Raw genomic sequence first — 18922 nt, 5'->3', positions numbered from 1 at the left:
CAAAACACAATGAGTAAATAATAGGATCTTCATCACTCAGAACATCACAGATTCTTTTAATATATTTCACGAATCACTATCAATCTGTTTATTCAAAATAAGTTCCTGTATCATAACAAATAACATTTTTATGAGAAAAGTATAGAACAATTTGAAAAAGAACAAATTTCCTTCCTTTATAAAACACTCATGTAATAAAGATACATTCAGAGAATGGGATAGTTTAGATTAAATGGATCTCTGTCTTACTCTAATCCTCATGACAGTAATAACTACTAGACAATCTAATGTGCTATCAGTCATGTTTCAGTGCCTTCAACAAAGTGACAAAATAAACACTTGTCTGTATTAGAGCAATAAAGCTCCAATAGTGGGATGCAAGTAAATTTCTATGCTTTATGGGTAACGAGGCTGAAAATCTCCCACACTACACAAACAAACCTAACTGAACTTTTAGGAGAAAAAAGAAGATGACTTAACATGACATATAAAGCCTGTTATACAAATGTAAATCACTTTTGTAATAATATTTTCTTTAAACTGTTACTGTGGCCTTTGTGTGTCTGGGCATTGGTTACATTATCTACCCGATATATTAAATACATATAACATTAAATGAATTTAATAAATATGTGCTTTATTTCTGCTTGTAATATTAAAATGTAATCAACGGTGGAGGTTGGAGTTTTTAAAAGAGTCCTACTGACTGTTGTCACTTTCTCTACAAAAAATCATATCATAAAGGTAATTATTTGACATTTCCTTGTGAGGGTAGGTGACTTAAAGGACACCATGCAGAGAAGAACAGGTGCACAATTACTCATCTCTATTATTGTTAATTTTACAAGCAATTACACCCAATTCAAGACAGAAAAACAGGTAACCCTGAGGGCAAACCAGCTTGTTTTGACGTTGTTTTTGCCGGTCCTGACCCATGAAAACATGTCCTTCATTCGACCTCTGCCGGTTTGTTGTGCTACCTTTCACATTTTGTGTCAAATCCCTGAAATCATTGATCCTTTCATCACAATTTCACTTGTTTACCAGCTTTCTATAGGATATATAGATGTAGTGTTTACCCAGGTATCCCAGTATGCAACAATCAATAGGAATTACAATTTTAGGAGATTGAAAACTTTGAGAGTAAAATGTTCAATTACTGTCAATTATGACAGGGGCTGTAATAAAGAGATATACATCACTTTACCTGTGTCATAAATCAATGCTCACTTAGTGACATGTTCTGCACAAAGACGAATGAGGAATCATTTATTATAGTTAGATATTGTCATGTTTTTATAATTAGCTATGACAGAGTGTCAAAAGGAAGGAATGTTATTAAAGCTGAGATATTACTTGTGTTCTTTGTGTCCCAGTTACCTGCTGTATTATTGTTTTTTTTAATTAAAGGAAAGCATTCTAATTGGATCTGAATCTAAATGGCTAAAATAAAACAGTATCATTCAACCACATAACTTTTTTTCAGATAAGAATTGCAAGTAACTTTATTTTGACATGTTAAAAATTAAAGCCGCTGGAGACCATAATTTCTTATCAGATAAAGACAGAGTAGATCTCACAGATCCATAAATCAAAGTGAATCACAGTCCCCCTGGTCTGGCGAAGAAACACAAGAAATCATGATAATAATGAAGTAAGTCAATTGACTCCACATTCCACAATGTAATGCATGAAACTTGCATGAAAATGTCAATAAGATCATAAACTTTACCATAACAATTTACACCTTCTACATCTTTTTTTTAGCAAGTAATCTTCAATGTATTGATCTATAGGGCATACTTTACACCGTTATTTGATAAGCAGCTTTAAGTAGCTATATTTTGATATTTAAAAAGTAACTATTTTTCTATATTTTCTATAATTAAACAGCATTCTGTTGAATATCTTCAACAAACTTGTATCTTAACCATTTTCAATTACCAGTTAGTTTTAAGCACTGAATAGCATCCTTTACATTTTTTAGGGTCAGTTGTATAGTGACAGGCCGCGAATGTGGCAAGGTGAGGCAATCTAATCCGCAACCTGTTCAGGGACCTGCATGCTCTGTGCAACAGGTGTGCTATTATTCAGCTCAATTACACAATCCTTCCACGGGCAATTAAATCCAATTGTGATTAAGATACATTTTGGAAAAGGTTAAACTGCTTATAATTTAAAATTGATTAGGGTTGAGCTCTATCAACTGTTTGTTATGTTTGCAATTAAAAAAAAAAGCAATTGCCATTTGTTGAATTTAACCACCTCAGTATTTTATTGCATCGATAGGAAAAAGCTCAATTGTTTTTTTGTTTTGTTTTTTTTTTCTTCAGTGAGCAACAATTCAAAGAAAAAAAAGGATGTTTGGGACTAACACTGAAACCATTTTTAGTAAAAACAACCAGCAGCCCCGTCGTGCTGACCTCCTTATAGCCTAGGCTCATTGTTGTTGTCACACAGTTTGGTTACATTATACAGTACAAAAAAGAAACAGAAACAACTGATTATAATCAGTAGTCTGTATCAAATGAATTATAAAAATAAAAACACTCAGTCACTTTTTCAGGTTTTTCAGTAAATCTTCAGAGAGCAAAACTTCCAAACACACAAGTTAATGTAATGTATTGCACACAATATAAACAGGCCAATATCTTCTGTTGTATGATATACAACTATTGGTTTTGTGCAAACGTGGTCGGGATATGCAACATCTATTGTATAAACCAGTGCATAGTCATGCTTGACAAGTTCACATGTAACATGCACAAACATAAACATACAGTCAGAACTGGTAGTCAAATAAAACACATTTAGACGGGAGGGATATTTACACTCAAACGCAAATAAAGAAATACTATGGCCCAAAAAAATGACATTCCCAATCTGTTTGTTACTTTTTTTTGCTTCATAGAAAGAGTTTGTAGTTTGGACAATACAATACAAGAACAAAGGTAGCACAGATCTGTACAATCAGTCAAGGAAGCCATTAGAAGGGACTTAATGTTCCCATGTACATTACATATCAAGCAGGATAGAGACAATACACAGGCAAATAGACAATTCACAGTTGAATAGTGGACATTTTAAACAGGAACTTCATGCTGTCAGGTCTGACCAAAGACCACATGTGTGGATTTACATATACTGTACAACCAGATTCCTTTCTTCAAGAATAAAAGCCTTAAATAATATTCATTTGAAATGGTCTTATGATGGAACTTTCAAACATTATTCAAAACTATTTGTGGCAAATATTTCTTTCATTGAACTTCTGGCATTAAGTGTAATTTAATCTCTTTAAGTATCAATTCCTAATCCTCATTTTCCCTCAATTCATAATCTAAGGAGAAAGTAGACCTCCGGCTCAGACGCTGCAGCGCCTACAGCAGTGAGTGCGTCATCAGGGTAGTATTTGTCTCCATAATTGTCCATATTTCCATAACGTAGTGATGTGCACGCTCCTTCAGGAAGTCCCCTGTCTTCCAGTTCACTAAAGTACCCAGCTATGTAGGAACCAGTAGAGTGTCTGTTCGTCTGTTGGATGTGAGAGGTCGGTTTATTCCTCAATACCACTGAACCAATGCTGGCTGTGCTGTTGATGCTCACCGGTGCTCGAGGTTTTAAAGCTTCTTGCTGTCTCTCCCGGGCTCTGTTGTTGATGTTTCGCACTCGGCTTTGGCTCCGAGAAGATAGGCGACGGGTTAGAAGTGGGGGAGAATCATTTAGATCCCTGGAACCAGCAGGGGAAACACCTGTTGCTTGTGGTTGTGACATGGGATATTGATGGAGCTGGGGAGATGGGGGCCTTTCTTTCCCAACTTCTTCCCTTCCAGACTGACCAACCTACGTAGTTGTTCTGTTAGTGGATCGCTCGACTGTGACTGGAAAGCACCTTCACCTACTCGGCCCAACATCTTTTGCTTTTTCATGTGAGGAGTGATAAAACTCCGACTAATAATGTGATACTTGCTCTGGAAGTTGCATGATATGTCTTCAGACGTCAGATCGCCCAAGGATTTTGACTTGCATGGGCTTTGGGCTGTGGAGTCTGTTGTATGAGACTGAAGATGAGCTGATCTTGTCTTTGACTGCACAGCCACTTTGGTCTCAGCTTTATTCTGTTGCGTGGTAAAGACGTTTGAAGCGCTTGGATCCCGGGGATGTCTTGAAGCATTAAAAGGCATTTGACCCTGGCTGTGCGGCTGGGTGTTGTAAGAAGCTAGGGGATCTGATAAGGGCATACAACAGTTATCATCTGGGAGACTGTAAACTGCTTCACTGTCAAAAGACGGGGACATAGGGTCTCTTTCTTTGATGAGGTTATTTGATAAATGACATTGACTTGAAAGGATTTCAGAAGAAGTAAAACCATTTTGGAAGAATTCCACTTCCTCTCTTCTAACTCCTTTTCTGTCTTGGAGAGACCGGTTTGGGGACTCACAGCTAATATAGTTTAGCTGTTGATTGAAGGGAGAGCGGACGTTTCTGCTGTTGCCAAGACTTTCAGAATTGCACTGGAGTAAGGGGTAGCTGTTCTGACGCATTGGGCTGGGGTTTGAAGGCGTTAAGTCAGCAGGTCGATGGTGGAATGATGGCTGGAAACTGTCTGGATACCGACTGTGTTTGGAAGGTTGATTGATTGGAGATTGGCGTGGTGAAAATGCTACGTGAGAGGAATGTTTAGTGTAGTGATGATGAGGATTACAGTATGAAGTAGGTGGTTTCTGATAGGCACAGGTGGGTATGCAACTGTGGTTTTGGTAAATAGCAAAGCGTTTTGTGGGACTTTGAAGCTCCTCCTGTCGGGGTCCACATCTTGGCAATGTTAGCATTTTCTCAGATGGGTCCTCATCAACATTTATTTCCACCTCAGTGAAAACCTTTTCAGAATAATTGTGAGGGAATTGAAAGCAGTCATTTGGTGAGGAACTTTTCAGCTTGTAAGAATCCAAATCTGTTCGTATCGATGTAGAAGAATCACCCACCTCCTCGTACACCCTTTCTTCTATCCCCTCTGGGTCAATGATCAAACCGTTCAGTGTGTCTCCACTGTTCCAGGCAATGGTCTGTCCTTTCCTTAGACCCTGAGTTACCTTTGTAGGAGAGGAGCCCAAACTGCTGGACGGGGTGCTCTGCACAGTGTCTGCCTGAATGTGGACGGTCTGTTTCTTGAGGTTGTAGACTGATACAGGTAGCAGAACTTCTTCATCTAGGATGGTGTAGATCTCCTCAATTTCAGCTGTTTCTGGGCTTGACATTAGGGCTGGGGCAGATGAAGCAGATTGAACCTTTTTATGGATTTCGGGAGCTCTTGTTTGATCCATCCTTTGGGGAGTTGGTGGGTGCTTTTTATGAGGAGATGCTCGGCTGTTTTCAAGGGACTTGAACTCTTTTGGAGTGCTTGGCCTGAAATTTGAGAGGCAGTATTGGGGGCTATCACGATAATATGCTGTTGAACTATTTTGCTCAACAGTGTCTTCTAACTGACCAATTAGAACAGAGATGGAGCCACATGTATCTTGGTCATTGCCTAAGGACACAGCATCGATGAGTCTTGAGATAGTGCTGTCATGTGCAGAGCAGGGACTCTTCACATCACCATTCATGCTGACAGGAGAAAGAGGCACTGCAGAGGAAAGCGCAGAGGATGAGGAAGACACCGATGGACCAACTGTGAATATTGTGCTGTTTGATGATGTTTCTGGTTTTTCAGATCTCCCGTATCTATTCAATAATGGTGGGATGAAACTGGATTTCTTTGTTTCTGAGGAGATAATCAAGTTGGATTCTGACTTGTAGTTAACATAGTCCTCTTCCTCTTTTCGCCTCTACTCTCTGCTTTTTTCTTTTCTTTCCTGTCTTTCTTCTCTCCTCTACCACTAACCAGAAAAGAAGACTCAAACTCTTTATTTCTATGAGTCCTGGAAGAGAGAGGGGTTTTTGATTCCACAGAAAATGATGAGTCAACAATTACGTCCACAGATGAAGACCTTGGCTTGTTGAAGGTTAAACCACCTGTGAACACAAATAATCAAAGAAATGCACAATTAAGGGGACCTTATATTGATATTATCTGATTTTTAAACCATGCAAACAAACAGTTACAAAACAACAATCACCAGCCCAATGACAACAAAGCATTAGCAAAACACCTATAAATGGATCACTGAGAACAACTGTGAATGGGAGGCTGGAAAATGGGGTTTTGGAGGTTTAAAATGGAAATAAAATTGCCAAAGACCAGTTAAGGAAGATGATGATCAAATGGAGCAATATACGTCACTTTTCACGTTCAAACAATATACACCGGGTTGGACGAAGTACTGGTATGTTTGGTATGATACAACCTTCAGACAAGAGGCATTTCCGATTACCTGCAGGAATATCCTAGTTCTCTACTATAACGAAGCACAACAGATGAAAATGGGACAGAAAATGCAAGTTAAGGTATAAGGGAAATAAGATGTAGTATGTCAGTTCAAATGATTACTGTGCATGATCGTCAAAAAGAAGCAGCCAGAAGTAAATAGGAGAAATTAAATCAGAAAGTAGCTTCTTTATTCAAGTGCGATGAGCTTGAAATTAAAATGCTGCCTTGCAAAACAAAAACATTATTTCTAAGAATCTATACAATACAGTCATAATAATATTGCCAAAAGACAAAGTAGAACTGCCATAGCTAGGTTTTAATTTAAGGCAGTGATTCTCAAACTGTTGTCACCCCTGTGACATCATGGCAATGGATTTTTTTTAGTTATTTTTTTGCTTTATTATTAATCTAATGTCTCTTAAAGAAGTACAGTCACAACAGTCTTTACTTTTTTCAATAAAGTTTTGACCCATTTTGTGGAAATGTTGGTGGTATGGAGGCATGTAACAGAATAGGTTTGAGAACCACTGGTTTAAAGTGTGCCACTGGAACATGGATGTTATTTTTGCCTATTTTGTATTTTCCTCAAGAACAAAAATGTAATGAGGGTTTTTTTTTGTTCAACCCAGATTTTAGGCCTTATTGAGGTACCAAAATGAACTGACATCTCTTAAGACTTGACTTGTATTTATATCAGATTTTACAACATAAATACTTGTTATCATTATGAATACAATAAAAAAACTATTTACAAATTAATTTCAAGTTTTGTTTTAGTTTTTTTTATAGTAAATATGGTAAAGGTGAATCCACTCTGGGAAAGAGAATGCAATACCCACCAATGACAGTGTCAGCAGCACCCTTGTCCTGCTGCTCCTTCTCTGGAGAGCAGATGGAAAGCTGTCCTTGCAGAAGCCTGTCTAAAGGCATTGAAAGCGGTCTGTGGATGAGAGGGGGTCTGGGCTGTACTCGCTTGTCTACACCCCCTTCCTTCCCCGATGTTCCCTCTCCTCCGGCCCCTGTGCTCGTGCTACTCTTTTGGTCCGATAATGAAGCCACAGACTCTGACAGTGTAATCTTGGTCTTCTTCCGTCCCTTTGCTGGGGCGCTGGCTGTGCGCCGCAGGAGGTGGTCACTGATGGAGCGTTTCCGAAGACCGGTAGAATTTGTGTCCATAGAAGATTTGGAAGACCGATTAAATAATCCACGGATACCTCGAAGTTGATTACCCTAAAGCAGAAGAAACCAAATAAGGAGGACTGAACATTCAGTAAAGAAGTAATGTCTATAATTAATAAATATTATCAATGGGGGGAGGGGAAGCATATCCAGTTTAAATTCTGTTACTTTTCATCTCACAACAACCAAAAAGAGCCATGATAGGTGGAAGTCTGCAATACGACAACTGCATGCTTTTTAGTAAATGAAACATTTAATGCAAACGACATTATAATTATACAATTTTTACAAATATGATGTAGGGAACATGTGTCAAACTCAAATCCTGGGGGCTAAATCCGTCCCTTTAGAGCCTCTAATTCGGCATGCAGGAAAAGGTAAAAATTTTTTTGTCATTGTGTAAATTACAAAATATTTCAGTTGTAGATATCTCAGCCCGTCAAAATACACATGGATAGAAATTTACAAATTTCCCATGCTTATATCACGACAGCAGTCATTTTTTAATCTTTTTAAAATCCTGAAAATTTCCTCTAATTGTTCTACTAAATTAAATAACAATTGTTCATAATGACAAGGAAATGTTAATTAATTGAAGTTTAAGGTCACGTAATCCTTGGATATTGTCGTTCTTTTTCACACTTTATATGTAATTTATACCTGGAAGGGGAAACTAGGGCACATTAGTGTTGAAATTACTCCCACCTAAAATTTGTGGCCCACTTGAGATCAAACTGGTCTGTATTTGGTCTCTGAGCTAACATGAGTTTGACACCCCTGGGGGACAAAAAACATTGTTTAAAACAAATGCAAACCACTAGACTCGGTGGTGGTTTTATTGTCACACAAGCAGGTCATTTAAAAAATGTCTGCATCATGCATTGCTTTTTCATGCAGCACCACAGAGAACATCAGTGTTTGTATACCTTGTTAGATCCTAGAAAATGCATTATGGTAAAGCTGGGGTTCAGGACTAGAGGGCTCCACTATAGAAAGACAAAGGATTATAGGAACATAGCTTCAATGATTGGATGTCCTGAGTGAACCTCGTCTAAATTACAGTTCACGTAAATTAAGCCGATTGCAAGGGGTGGGGATGGGTTGTGCTATAAGAACACAAAAATACTTGCACACTTACCTTTCCATAAACATCATGCACTGACACATGCACAAATATGGAAGCTTCAGTAAACCCCTCCAAGTAAACATGCCTGTAACCTGAAAGGAAGAGAAAAATAAAACGTCAGCTCCAGCGATGGTGAAGGAAAGATGACGGCTGTTTTCAAACTAGGGGATTGTGAAGCAGCAGCCTCGGGAGAGGGCATTGAGAGTTCACTAATGGATGTACATAACAAAAATATCCTGTCAAGCCACAGGTCTTACACTAAACAAATCCATCACATCAAGGTCCAGCAAACACAGTGGAAAATGCCCATAGCCATGACACTGCTGGAGCCAAAAGAACCAGGTGCTTAAGTAAGAGCTACTTAGTCCAACTGTTTGAGTTATACTATAGTAGACTTGAACTGACAGGAATAAAAACTATTCCCACCTTCATGTCATTCATACATTAAAAGTTCATCCTATCAACTAAAAATTGAGAACACTGCACTGACCAGGCATTAGGCTGCTGAAGGCAACGGTTCTTTGACCAATGAAGTCTCTTCCAATTGGATCGTGGTCCCAGACAAGGAAACGCACTAATGCAATCTCTGACATGTGAAGTGTAAAAGACAGAGTCTCCTCCCACACTGGATTAAAACCTAAGGAAAATAATAAAACAAACTTGATTAGTAAATAATAACGTCATAACCGACCCAATACAACAGATAAAATGGTAAATAAAACAATGTCAAGCCACAAATGTATTGTTCTTACTTTGAACGTAAATCAAGTAATCAATTATTCCAGCACTCATTTTAAATTTAGGCTTTCGTGTGACCTCTCAGTGGTCATTGTTACTGTCCTTGGTGTGTGTGGAGTTGTCCAATTCTTCCATTGTGTTGTACATTTTTGGTATTATTAATTTGTATGGTTGTCACTGTAATTGTTTTTTCTCCTGACCTGCCGGGGGGGGTATTTCATCAATGTGTAGAGCCAGGCTTATGGTTCAAACTTGGTTCAGCTAAGTCGTCCGTGACCATGCTGGCTTTTACCATTTCATCAAACTCTTCTCAGCTTCAAGCTCCCCAGCTGAACCGAGCCAGCTGACAATGTATAGCTTAAGTGCACGTCCTCATAAGACACATGAGATCGATCACAAATTTAATGATTAGAGAGTGAGCAGCTTTTACAATAAATGAGAAGCCAATAGGGCCCAATACTGAGAAAAATGATGATGTAACTTTTGGAGATTCATTCCTCAGGGGCATTAATTTCAATCTGCCAATCCTGATTGGCCAATGGAGAACACGGACAGACGTGGGTCATTCAAAATAAGCACCTCTTCTCCTCGTTCGAGCAAGAAGGGTAGTCTGGTGAGACATCTCACTCATTTCTCATAGAACCGAGGTTTTATACTGTACATAACCTAAAGTTTTATTTCATAATATTTTGTGAGATGTCTCACTATGGGATATGGAAACTCCTGTAGTGCAGACATGCTTATCGAGCGGTACCAGCCCCAGGGCAGAAGTTTGATCACATCAGGACAGTAAAACCGCCAAAACTGTCACTGACCCTCTTGGCCGAAGCCAGAGCCAGTAACAAGACAGCCTTAAGAAAGGCAAACTTCAAGCCCGCCTCCTCCAGTGGTTCGAAAGGAGGACGTTTAAGTTCCTCCAAAACCACCGCCAGATCCCACGGTGGTACCAGTGGTCTGGACACAGAGAGGAGCCTATGTGTTCCCTTCATAAACTGGCAGATCAGCGGGTGCTGACTGGCTAACTTACCCCCAAAGCCAACGTGACAGGCGGTGATCCCTGCCAATTAAACTTTCACAGTGGAAAAAGCTTTTGTTTTTGTCAATCAGGCCCTGCAGAAATAACAAAATCACTCCCACCGGGCACTGAAAAGGGATGTGGTTCCTCTGGAGGCACCATCCCTAAAACAGCCTCCACCTAGAATCATAAAGAGACCTAGTGGAGGGGGCTCGAGCACTCTGTATGGTGGAGAACACACTCTGTGATAATCCCACAGCTGACAGATTGAGCCACTCAGGGGCCAAACCCACAGTGCCAGACGTCTGGACGTGGGTGGAAAAGTGTGCTCCTCCCCTGTGATAGCAGGTCCCTGCTCAGCGGAAGTTGCCAGGGACGTGCACACAGCAACTGGTAAACCTCCGCCAGCTAGTGCATGGCCACAGTGGAACCACCAGGATCAGGGTGTGTCCGCATTCCCTCACCCTGGACAGGGTGGAGGGAATCAGAGCAGAGCTGCGCCGCACTCTGGCGTAACCAAGACCCTCTGTGCGCCATGACACACAGGATTGAACCCATGTGAGGCCACCCACAGTTGGAAATTCCTCATGTGAAGGCGACCAAGGCGGATCATGAGGAGCCATCAACCTGAATAAACGAAGACACAATCTGAAGTGAACAGATTTGCCTGTTCAAAACAATTTGAGAGACGTCCCAAACGTATTCACCCGCTTCGGTAAAAGACGTGCGGTGAACGGCACTGAGTGCAGAGATAGACCCAGGAAAATTATTTCCTGTGTAGGAGACAAAACGCTCTTCTCCGCATTTACCACAAATCCCAGATTTGACAGGTGATCCAGCAGAATGCCCGTGTGCGCCCTGGTCTCCGCCTCTGATTATGCCAAAAGCAGCCAATCATCCAGGTACGTAGCCAGGTGAATGTCACGCTTCCTCAGCGGAGCAATCGCACAAACACCTTCATGTTCAAAGAGAGGCTGAACGAAAGAACGTGGTACAAAGCTGGAAAACGAGGGAATGTTAGTTTCGAATGTTCTTTCGTTAGAGGAGAAGAAAGCTGTCAGGCAGTCTTTTACTTCCTCCTCGTCTGCGTGTGCTGAGCAGGCTGTGTTGGAGCAGCAGCAGCCGCCGGAGCTGCAGGGATACCGGGCCAGGTAGGCGGGCCTCATCAAGGCTGGGCCGGGGAACGGAAGGCCTCGCCACCTTAAACTGCGGACCCTCCGGAGGAGTCTGAGGAAAAGCCTTTTTTTGCGCCGGTGGAGAGCGAGCGCGGTTTCCTGGGGAGACAGAGGCGGTGAGCCTCATCGTCTTACTTTTTCTCAGGACAAAGTGGAGCCGAAAATCTCTGAGCAACAACGGGGGCATCCAGGATGTCGCTCATTTCTGCGTCAGACAGTTTAGCAAGGTCGAGCCAACCGGCTCGTTCTGAACAACCATGTTGCTCATCACCTTTCCCATAGCCTGCACAGAGCAGTGTTTGGTGCGGAGACACACGTCGGCAACCATGGATATTTCCTTTATCGTCGCAGGGTCCTGAGACTGACTGAGAGGGCAGCAGCCGCAAACGTCTTAGCGGACAGGTCCGACTGGAGATGGTCCGCTCTGGATGATAACACAGGTCTCAGAGGGGAAACAGCGGGCTGTCGAGGGAGCAGGGAGCCGCAATGAGAGGCCCCACCGGTGGCATACAAAGCAGTCCGAGGCTCCCCACCGTCTCACAGTCAAGGGATGAGGCACTTGTACGGGGGTTTTCCCGGTGAACGGACGGTCCTTCGAGGGACAAGTTACTTCCACGAGCAGCTCAGGAAAGACGGGAAGGATTTGTCTTGCAGCGCCCTTCGAAAGAGGGAGCTTCTTCCATTCGTAGCAGGACCTGGTGGTTTCAGTCACTACGGTGGGCCACGGAATGGCCAGCTGAGCCGCAGCGCATTTACACACTTCCACCGTGTCCAGGCTGGGAGGATAGGAGACTGGCATGGAGCCCTCCAATTCCTCCTGGGAGGCTACAGAGGCGGCATGAAGCCCGCCCCCAGCCGGGGTGATGAAAGGTCCGTCCTCCTCGTCCACACCCAAGCCGAGAGGGTCAGAAGAGTCTTCATCAAACTCTCCACAGTCTATCACAAGGACATCCTCGTGAAGCGGGGAGGGAGACGCCAGGTCGAGCTGGGAACCCCAGCTGGAACCCTGAGCAGCCGCAGTTTCCATCAGCAGAGTCTCTACTTCACCCGCCTCCACAAGGACACCGTGAAAGGGGAAGGAGTCCAGCTCAGATTGGCGTGCCAGTCTCCTGTGGAGACTGGCACTGTAGACGCTACAGGTGCAGGTGAGCTGTGCACAGGAGTTGCGTTCACTGCGCGCACATCCCGAAAAGCGACAGTGTATCTTTGTCATTGGGAGCCTTAGTGCTATGCCCTGTGACTGTCCCTGAAGCCCCTCCCTCTCTGTATAGCCACAGCTTTCTCATTATTAATCTCTAATCAATGAATGGACACATTTATACCGTGCGGTAAACGGAGGCAATGGATATGCACGTATCCTTATATATTATTACTGATGGTTTAAACATATGAAGACTGTGATATCGCATAATAAATACGGTACACATTAAACATGTAATAAGACAATAATCGTCATTTGTACGGATTTAAAATCATATTAAACCATTTACCATGATATTCTGTTTAATTGCATTTTAAAATACCATATTAAAGCGGGATTTAATTATTTTTTTTTTTTAAATATAACAGAAGTCTTTTTCCTTTTGTATATCTTTATTGTGTGTTTTAAAGCATCACTAAATGAGTGCGTCTGCAGCTTAAGCCAAGCCTGCTGATCAAATCTGGTCGGTAGCAGGTTTGACCTATGAACTGTGTTACTATGGTAACTAAGGTGTTTTCTCGTTGATGGAACCGCCATTCCAGTTAGAACCCATATTAACGGAGCCAGACTCACAGGTTAAATCTGGAATTAACCCTGAGCTGGGTTTGATGAAATACCCCCAGGGACTGCAGATGGAAAGTAGCCTTTGGCTAAATTAATTAATTAATTTAGACTTCATTTTAATGAACTATTTGATTTGATTTTTTTCAATAAATACAGACAAGTCATATGTTGTCATTTTACTGTTGTCTCTGTGGACCCCAGGAAGACTAGCTGTTTACTACGGTACGAGCTAAAGGGGACCTTTAATTAAAAAAAACATTAAAAAAAACAAAAAACATATCATCAAATGTTGTTTGTTGTATTTTGCATATTTCTTGTTTTTTGTCTGTTGTTTTGTGGATCTCAATTTGGCGCTCATAAAATCTGGGACAATTCCACTAAGTACACAATCATGATGGTGATAAAATTAGCAACTGATAGCATATCTCAGAGCTCAATGCCTATTCACTCATCCTATATGACTGTTTAGCGCTAAGAGCTTTCTAACCTCTGCCAAAGGAGGTTCCCCTCACCCAATATTTTCATTTGTGGAGACATGTCTGTGGTGACACAAGCATATCTATGCGCTTCTTTTGTGGCTCTGTCTAATCAATCTGACTTTTGATCCCCACAGCCTAGACAAAAAAGTGGCTCCACATTCAAATCTGAGCCAATCTGCTGCTGTGACACTGTGACATTGTTGTTTTGTCTCTTCTGAGAAAGCTGCGAGCAATTGTTTAGAAGGTCAAAAGGGTGAGAAGGCCTCGAGTTGAATTTCCTTTTGTCTGTCACAAGCGTCACATTAACGTATACACATGGTTATAATTGGTCACATATATAGGATACACATTCCCAAAGACATTTACAGTACATCCATTGTGAATAGTGTGACTCTAACCATTGTCATCCACAACTCGTGTTTGTTCTTTGCAGCAGTCCACCGGCAAACCAATGATCTCCACTTCAACAAATGGATCAATAATCTAATGGAGAGAAGGCAGAAAAAAAGGAATTACATTTATTTTTATGGCTTGGACATTTTGTAAGCAGTATATGTGTGAGACAGATGGAGAATCGACACAAAGTCTGAGCTTTTGTTTTGGTGTTTTACCTCCCCACGGTCCCCCAGCATGGAGTCTGGGGGTTTGGGCAACTGCTGCCCACTAATGATCTTGAGAATGAGCTGCTTCTTGGGGTAGGCTGGGAGTGGATCATCACTAAATGGGTTAAAGGAGCCTGAAGGAAATAAAAGATGGCAGAGCGAGAGCTTTGATTAATGCCATTGGTCATCCTTAAATGTAGTCACTCAGTCACTGTTGTTTCTACACAGCAGCAGGTTGATTGAAAGAGCAGAAAATTGCAGAGGGCAACATTCCTACACCAGTTTAGCTGAGTAGTTTTTGTATTACTTAAGTTATGACTTTTGAGATCATATTGTTGTTTGTGACATATATTTATAGTAACAAATAGAAATAAATTGAATCAAATATCTCTTTAATTGAAATTGAATGTAATTGAATTTGACTGCTCAGCCTTGCTTTTTTAAAGGACAGTCGTTCTGTCCACACTCTCAAGGCCCTGTTCTTTGTGGGTTGAATTGAACTGCTATGTAATAATGGTTAGCATTGTTCAACTCCAACAACTATGGCTTCCTGTGTGAAGGCCTGAAAACTCATGACTCACAGGCAACATGCCAATTTCAGATACTTTATTCCCTTAAAGCCTGTGTAAATCAAATTCAATCATTTTCTTCTAAACACATTAAATAGGTCATAAATGTATTCCTTAAAACATGTAAAAAGCCATTCAATCATTTAGAATTTAATTATGGAGCTAGGATGTTCAGGATTTAATGGGCGGGTCGCTGCTGGACATCGCGGTGCGGAGAGCTGCAGAGTAGTGGCCGTTCCAGCAGAGGGAGGAGCGCTTCGAGCAGATCCCGGATCCCATCCAGAGGTGGATCGTGTTCCCGCGGAGCTAGCGGGAGATCTGCATGTACTCATCGTTCAACAACGGCGAAGAGGAGGCTAGCGGCGGCAAGGAGAGCAACGACGAGCCGTGGCCGCAGGGGCATTGCTCTGCTGGAGGGCGACTCCGTGAACAACATCCTGTGAGTCATTGAGTGTAACTGGGTCTAACTGGGCCAAACCCTGACCCGTGAGAATCAAACAGCCACTAAATGATGATTACACGTTTGAACGAGTATAAAAGTGACAACAAAGGGCTGTAAGAGTCAGATTCTGGCTCTGACGGCTCAAACAGGTAGGGCTGGGTCCGTCCGATGATGCTGCTAGCGCTAGCTTCCATTACAGTACACGGAGGCAGTGCGTGGGCGTGGGTCCAGCACCTCTAACTGACACGCCCCCAGAGTTTCAGAGCAGAGAGAAGTGCTTGTTTTTCCATGATTTTGAGACTTAATCTTATATACTAAGCAATTTTTTTCATCTTTGAAATTTGGCTCAGTGATCAATGACATGTTTCTGTGGTTTGACAAAGTCATAACACATTTATTTCTACTTTACATGGACTTTAATGTTCCAAAACATGTATGTTCATTGGGGTCTATACCATGATTATAGGAGTCTTTTTGGTATCAAAAACTATGCCGGACCTTTTGTCCTAAATGGGAAAATAAGCAATTTTTGTGCATGCATTTCGTGGCTGTACCTTTGCACATTGGTGGAGGTTTGAGAACGTAGCCGATACCTCCATTGACCATGAACTTGGCTCTGTTGAGCTGCATCATCCTCCCTTCTGTCTGATAGTTGAGAGCGACTAAAAGTAGAAGTTCATTTATTAAAAAATAAGGGCTGCTAACTTTACCAAACATTACCTAGGAAACACTTTTCATATATATTTTTATAAAGTTTATAGATAATTCAAAGTCAAAGATCATTTGCTTGAAAAACAATGTAAAAAGTTGAAATTGCCGCTATAAAGTTTGTTTTCATCTCCACTATAAACACCCCGTTTATTGACATTATCGGAAAAGTTTCATGCATTGCATTGTGGGAAGTGTTTTTACGTCATACTTTCTGTTTTTCTTGTGTTTCTTTGCCAAAAAAAGGAGCACGGTGATTCTCTTGACACCATTTTTGTTTTCATTTCTTCCCGGTATTCCCACTGACCGGGTTCGGATCGTTCCAAGTAAAACCTTAATTTAAACATCTGCCATTGTTTTACCACCAGAAAGGTGTTCAGAAGTCACATTAGCAGAGTTTCTTGTTGATCAAATACAAGAAATCACAGTAAGAATGAAGTTAAAAAAATGTTTTTTTTTAAAAAACAGTTTTGTATCTAACAACAGTACATGACATTCAACAATGCAATGTGCGAACTTAAAATGTCAATAAACAGGATGTTTACAGTGATGAAAACAAACCTTTGTGCTCCTTTTTTGAGCAAATGATCTCCATTCATTGATCTATGAGTGTCATGTCACCATGTCTTTATGTGATGATGAAAAAAATAATAATCTCCGGTAGCTTGTAAGATGTTCTTGAAATTCAACTGAAATGATTTTTCATCTTTAATCCTTTGTTTACATGTTATACCCAACTTGTGAAAAAAGCAATGCAAGCAAATTACCTCACTTAAAATTTTACACAAATTCAAAGCACATGGTTTAGGCTTTACTTATTATCCCATGGACATATTACTGGGATTAAACAACAGCGTGTACTGTGTAATAAGTATTTCAAGTGTTTCGTGTAAAATATACAAATTAGACTCTTTATATGCATGAAGGCATATCGCATATAATGTAATGAATTCTATAATTATGGGCTTCCAGCCAAATATCAGGCATTTGTTGGGTTTACGAGGGGAATAATCTCCACCAGTAGAAAAACCATTAGTCTCATTCTTACCTAAATGACAGCCCACATTCCAGTAGAACTGGGGGTTAAAATTCGAGGAGTCGATACGATAGGCAGATGGATAAATCCGTGACAGCTGCCTCTGGTTGAAAGCCAGAAACTGTTCGGTTCTGTGATTGACCAAGGACTGGGCTCTGGTTTCACTGAATGACAACACATCACCAGGCGTGCCTGAGGAACATAGAAAGAGTGAGACTGTGTATGTGAAGGAAACATTCACAGGTGACACTGGGATTGGAAGCACATGTCTCAGTTTGAGTTTGGTATTTCACCTTCGTTGAGACATTCCTGTGAAACAACAGAGTTGGTGAACACCACCAGGTTTGACAGATCTCTACTCAGTTTCATCGTCTTCCTTTTTCTTCCACACCTAAGACAATTGTGAGTGGACAAAGACAATGTGAAAAAAGAACATTATTATGGGGCAATAAAGTTTGGGAAACACTGGTGTAATGTCTCACGAGGAAATGTATTTCGAAAAGGTCCATCTTTGTCAAAATCTGCTAAGTGCTTTTATGTAATCGTGCTGACAGACAAACTAACAAACGCTGATGAAAATATTACTTCCTTGGCGGAGGTTATAAATTAAGTCAAATGAACCAATATTCATCTTTCCATTAATACATTTACAGTGTTGAAATACAGCAGAGTACAGACAGCAGTCCATGAGAAGCGTGTTGCGCATTGCAGAAAAAAAGCATCCAAGGCTAAAGGCTTAAGATGTTCTAGAGAACATACAGAGCATCAACACCCACAGCCTATACGCTCACCTTCAAACACACATCACGCACATGCAGATAACATGCAGACACTGAATCTCAGCGATCACATACATACAGGAAGGTTTTTTTCTGACAGTTTCTGGGGGGAAATATGCAGCCATTTACACAGACAAGAAAGATAACCAACAGCAGAATACATCCACTGAGGGAGGAAAATGAAGATGAATTTCTATCTTTCCAGAAGAATGCTCACTTGCACAGAAAAAAACTAAACTGAAAAATGGATTTGTGAAGAAACTGTGGAAAATAGACTTTTTCAGTAAAAGCATGACAAGGAAATAAAGATTAAGATTAACTCGGGGCTTTCGCCTTTGATTGGCCATGTAATGTTATTACATACAAGGAATTTGTCCTCTGCATTTAACCCATCCCTGAGGAGCAGTGGGCAGCCATTTTTGCAGCGCCTGGGGAGCAGTTCGGGGTTAAGGGACTTGCTCAGCCCAGGTGAGGCTTGAACCGGCAACCCTCCGATTACAAGCCCAGCGTCCTAAACCACTAGGTTTTAGTTTAGGGGTTAAAGACAGACTAGTTTGATGAAGTGGGCCCCACATTGGGAGAGAAATTTCAACATTAATGTGCCCTAGTTTGCACTTCTACGTATAAATTACATTTAAATAATAAAGTATCTTTATATATTGCACTAATTTGCACCTAATGCAACAAAAAACATTACTATAATATATTTAAACCAGACGTGCCAGATCAGTGGATGTTGCTATGCTTCTGTCACCCATTACTCCATCTCCCCGAGTACCTGCTCTCTCCTCCTCAATATATATATATATATATATATATATATATATATATATATATATCAGAGTGCACAGTGCTGGATGAGCACTCACAGTGACACCAAGTCTGAGAGAATAAAAGAGTGCGTGGTCGGAGCAGGAGTGCATGTCAGTATGAGAGTCG

The 18922-nt window shown here is 41.1% G+C and overlaps 1 protein-coding gene and 1 pseudogene across 5 annotated transcripts in view; both read right to left on the bottom strand.

Moving 5' to 3' along the window:
- Window positions 1-1996: 1996 nt before the first annotated feature.
- On the bottom strand, window positions 1997-5606 carry LOC114474604 (uncharacterized; annotated as a pseudogene).
- Window positions 5607-5635: 29 nt separating this feature from the next.
- The window catches only part of plch1 (phospholipase C, eta 1), an 81425-nt gene continuing 68138 nt past the window's right edge, over window positions 5636-18922 (bottom strand). For 3 of the 5 annotated variants that reach the window (XM_028464622.1, XM_028464623.1, XM_028464620.1), the window contains 11 exons: window positions 17498-17595; window positions 17217-17396; window positions 16015-16122; window positions 14459-14583; window positions 14246-14330; window positions 9166-9312; window positions 8688-8767; window positions 8476-8535; window positions 7210-7600; window positions 5856-6015; window positions 5636-5816 (listed from right to left, as the gene is read on the bottom strand). In XM_028464622.1, coding sequence (XP_028320423.1) covers window positions 5777-5816; window positions 5856-6015; window positions 7210-7600; window positions 8476-8535; window positions 8688-8767; window positions 9166-9312; window positions 14246-14330; window positions 14459-14583; window positions 16015-16122; window positions 17217-17396; window positions 17498-17595 — 1474 coding nt within the window. In that variant the 3' untranslated portion in view covers window positions 5636-5776. Of the gene's footprint in view, window positions 5817-5855; window positions 6016-6374; window positions 6399-7209; window positions 7601-8475; window positions 8536-8687; window positions 8768-9165; window positions 9313-14245; window positions 14331-14458; window positions 14584-16014; window positions 16123-17216; window positions 17397-17497; window positions 17596-18922 lie in introns of those variants that run through there. The other 2 variants (XM_028464624.1, XM_028464621.1) reach the window with 2 other exon arrangements.

Source organism: Gouania willdenowi, chromosome 13 (assembly GCF_900634775.1).
Source record: "Gouania willdenowi chromosome 13, fGouWil2.1, whole genome shotgun sequence".
Lineage (NCBI taxonomy): Eukaryota > Metazoa > Chordata > Actinopteri > Blenniiformes > Gobiesocidae > Gouania > Gouania willdenowi.
The sequence above is the reverse complement of the archived record's forward strand: the minus strand, read 5'-3'. Positions and strand labels throughout refer to the sequence as shown.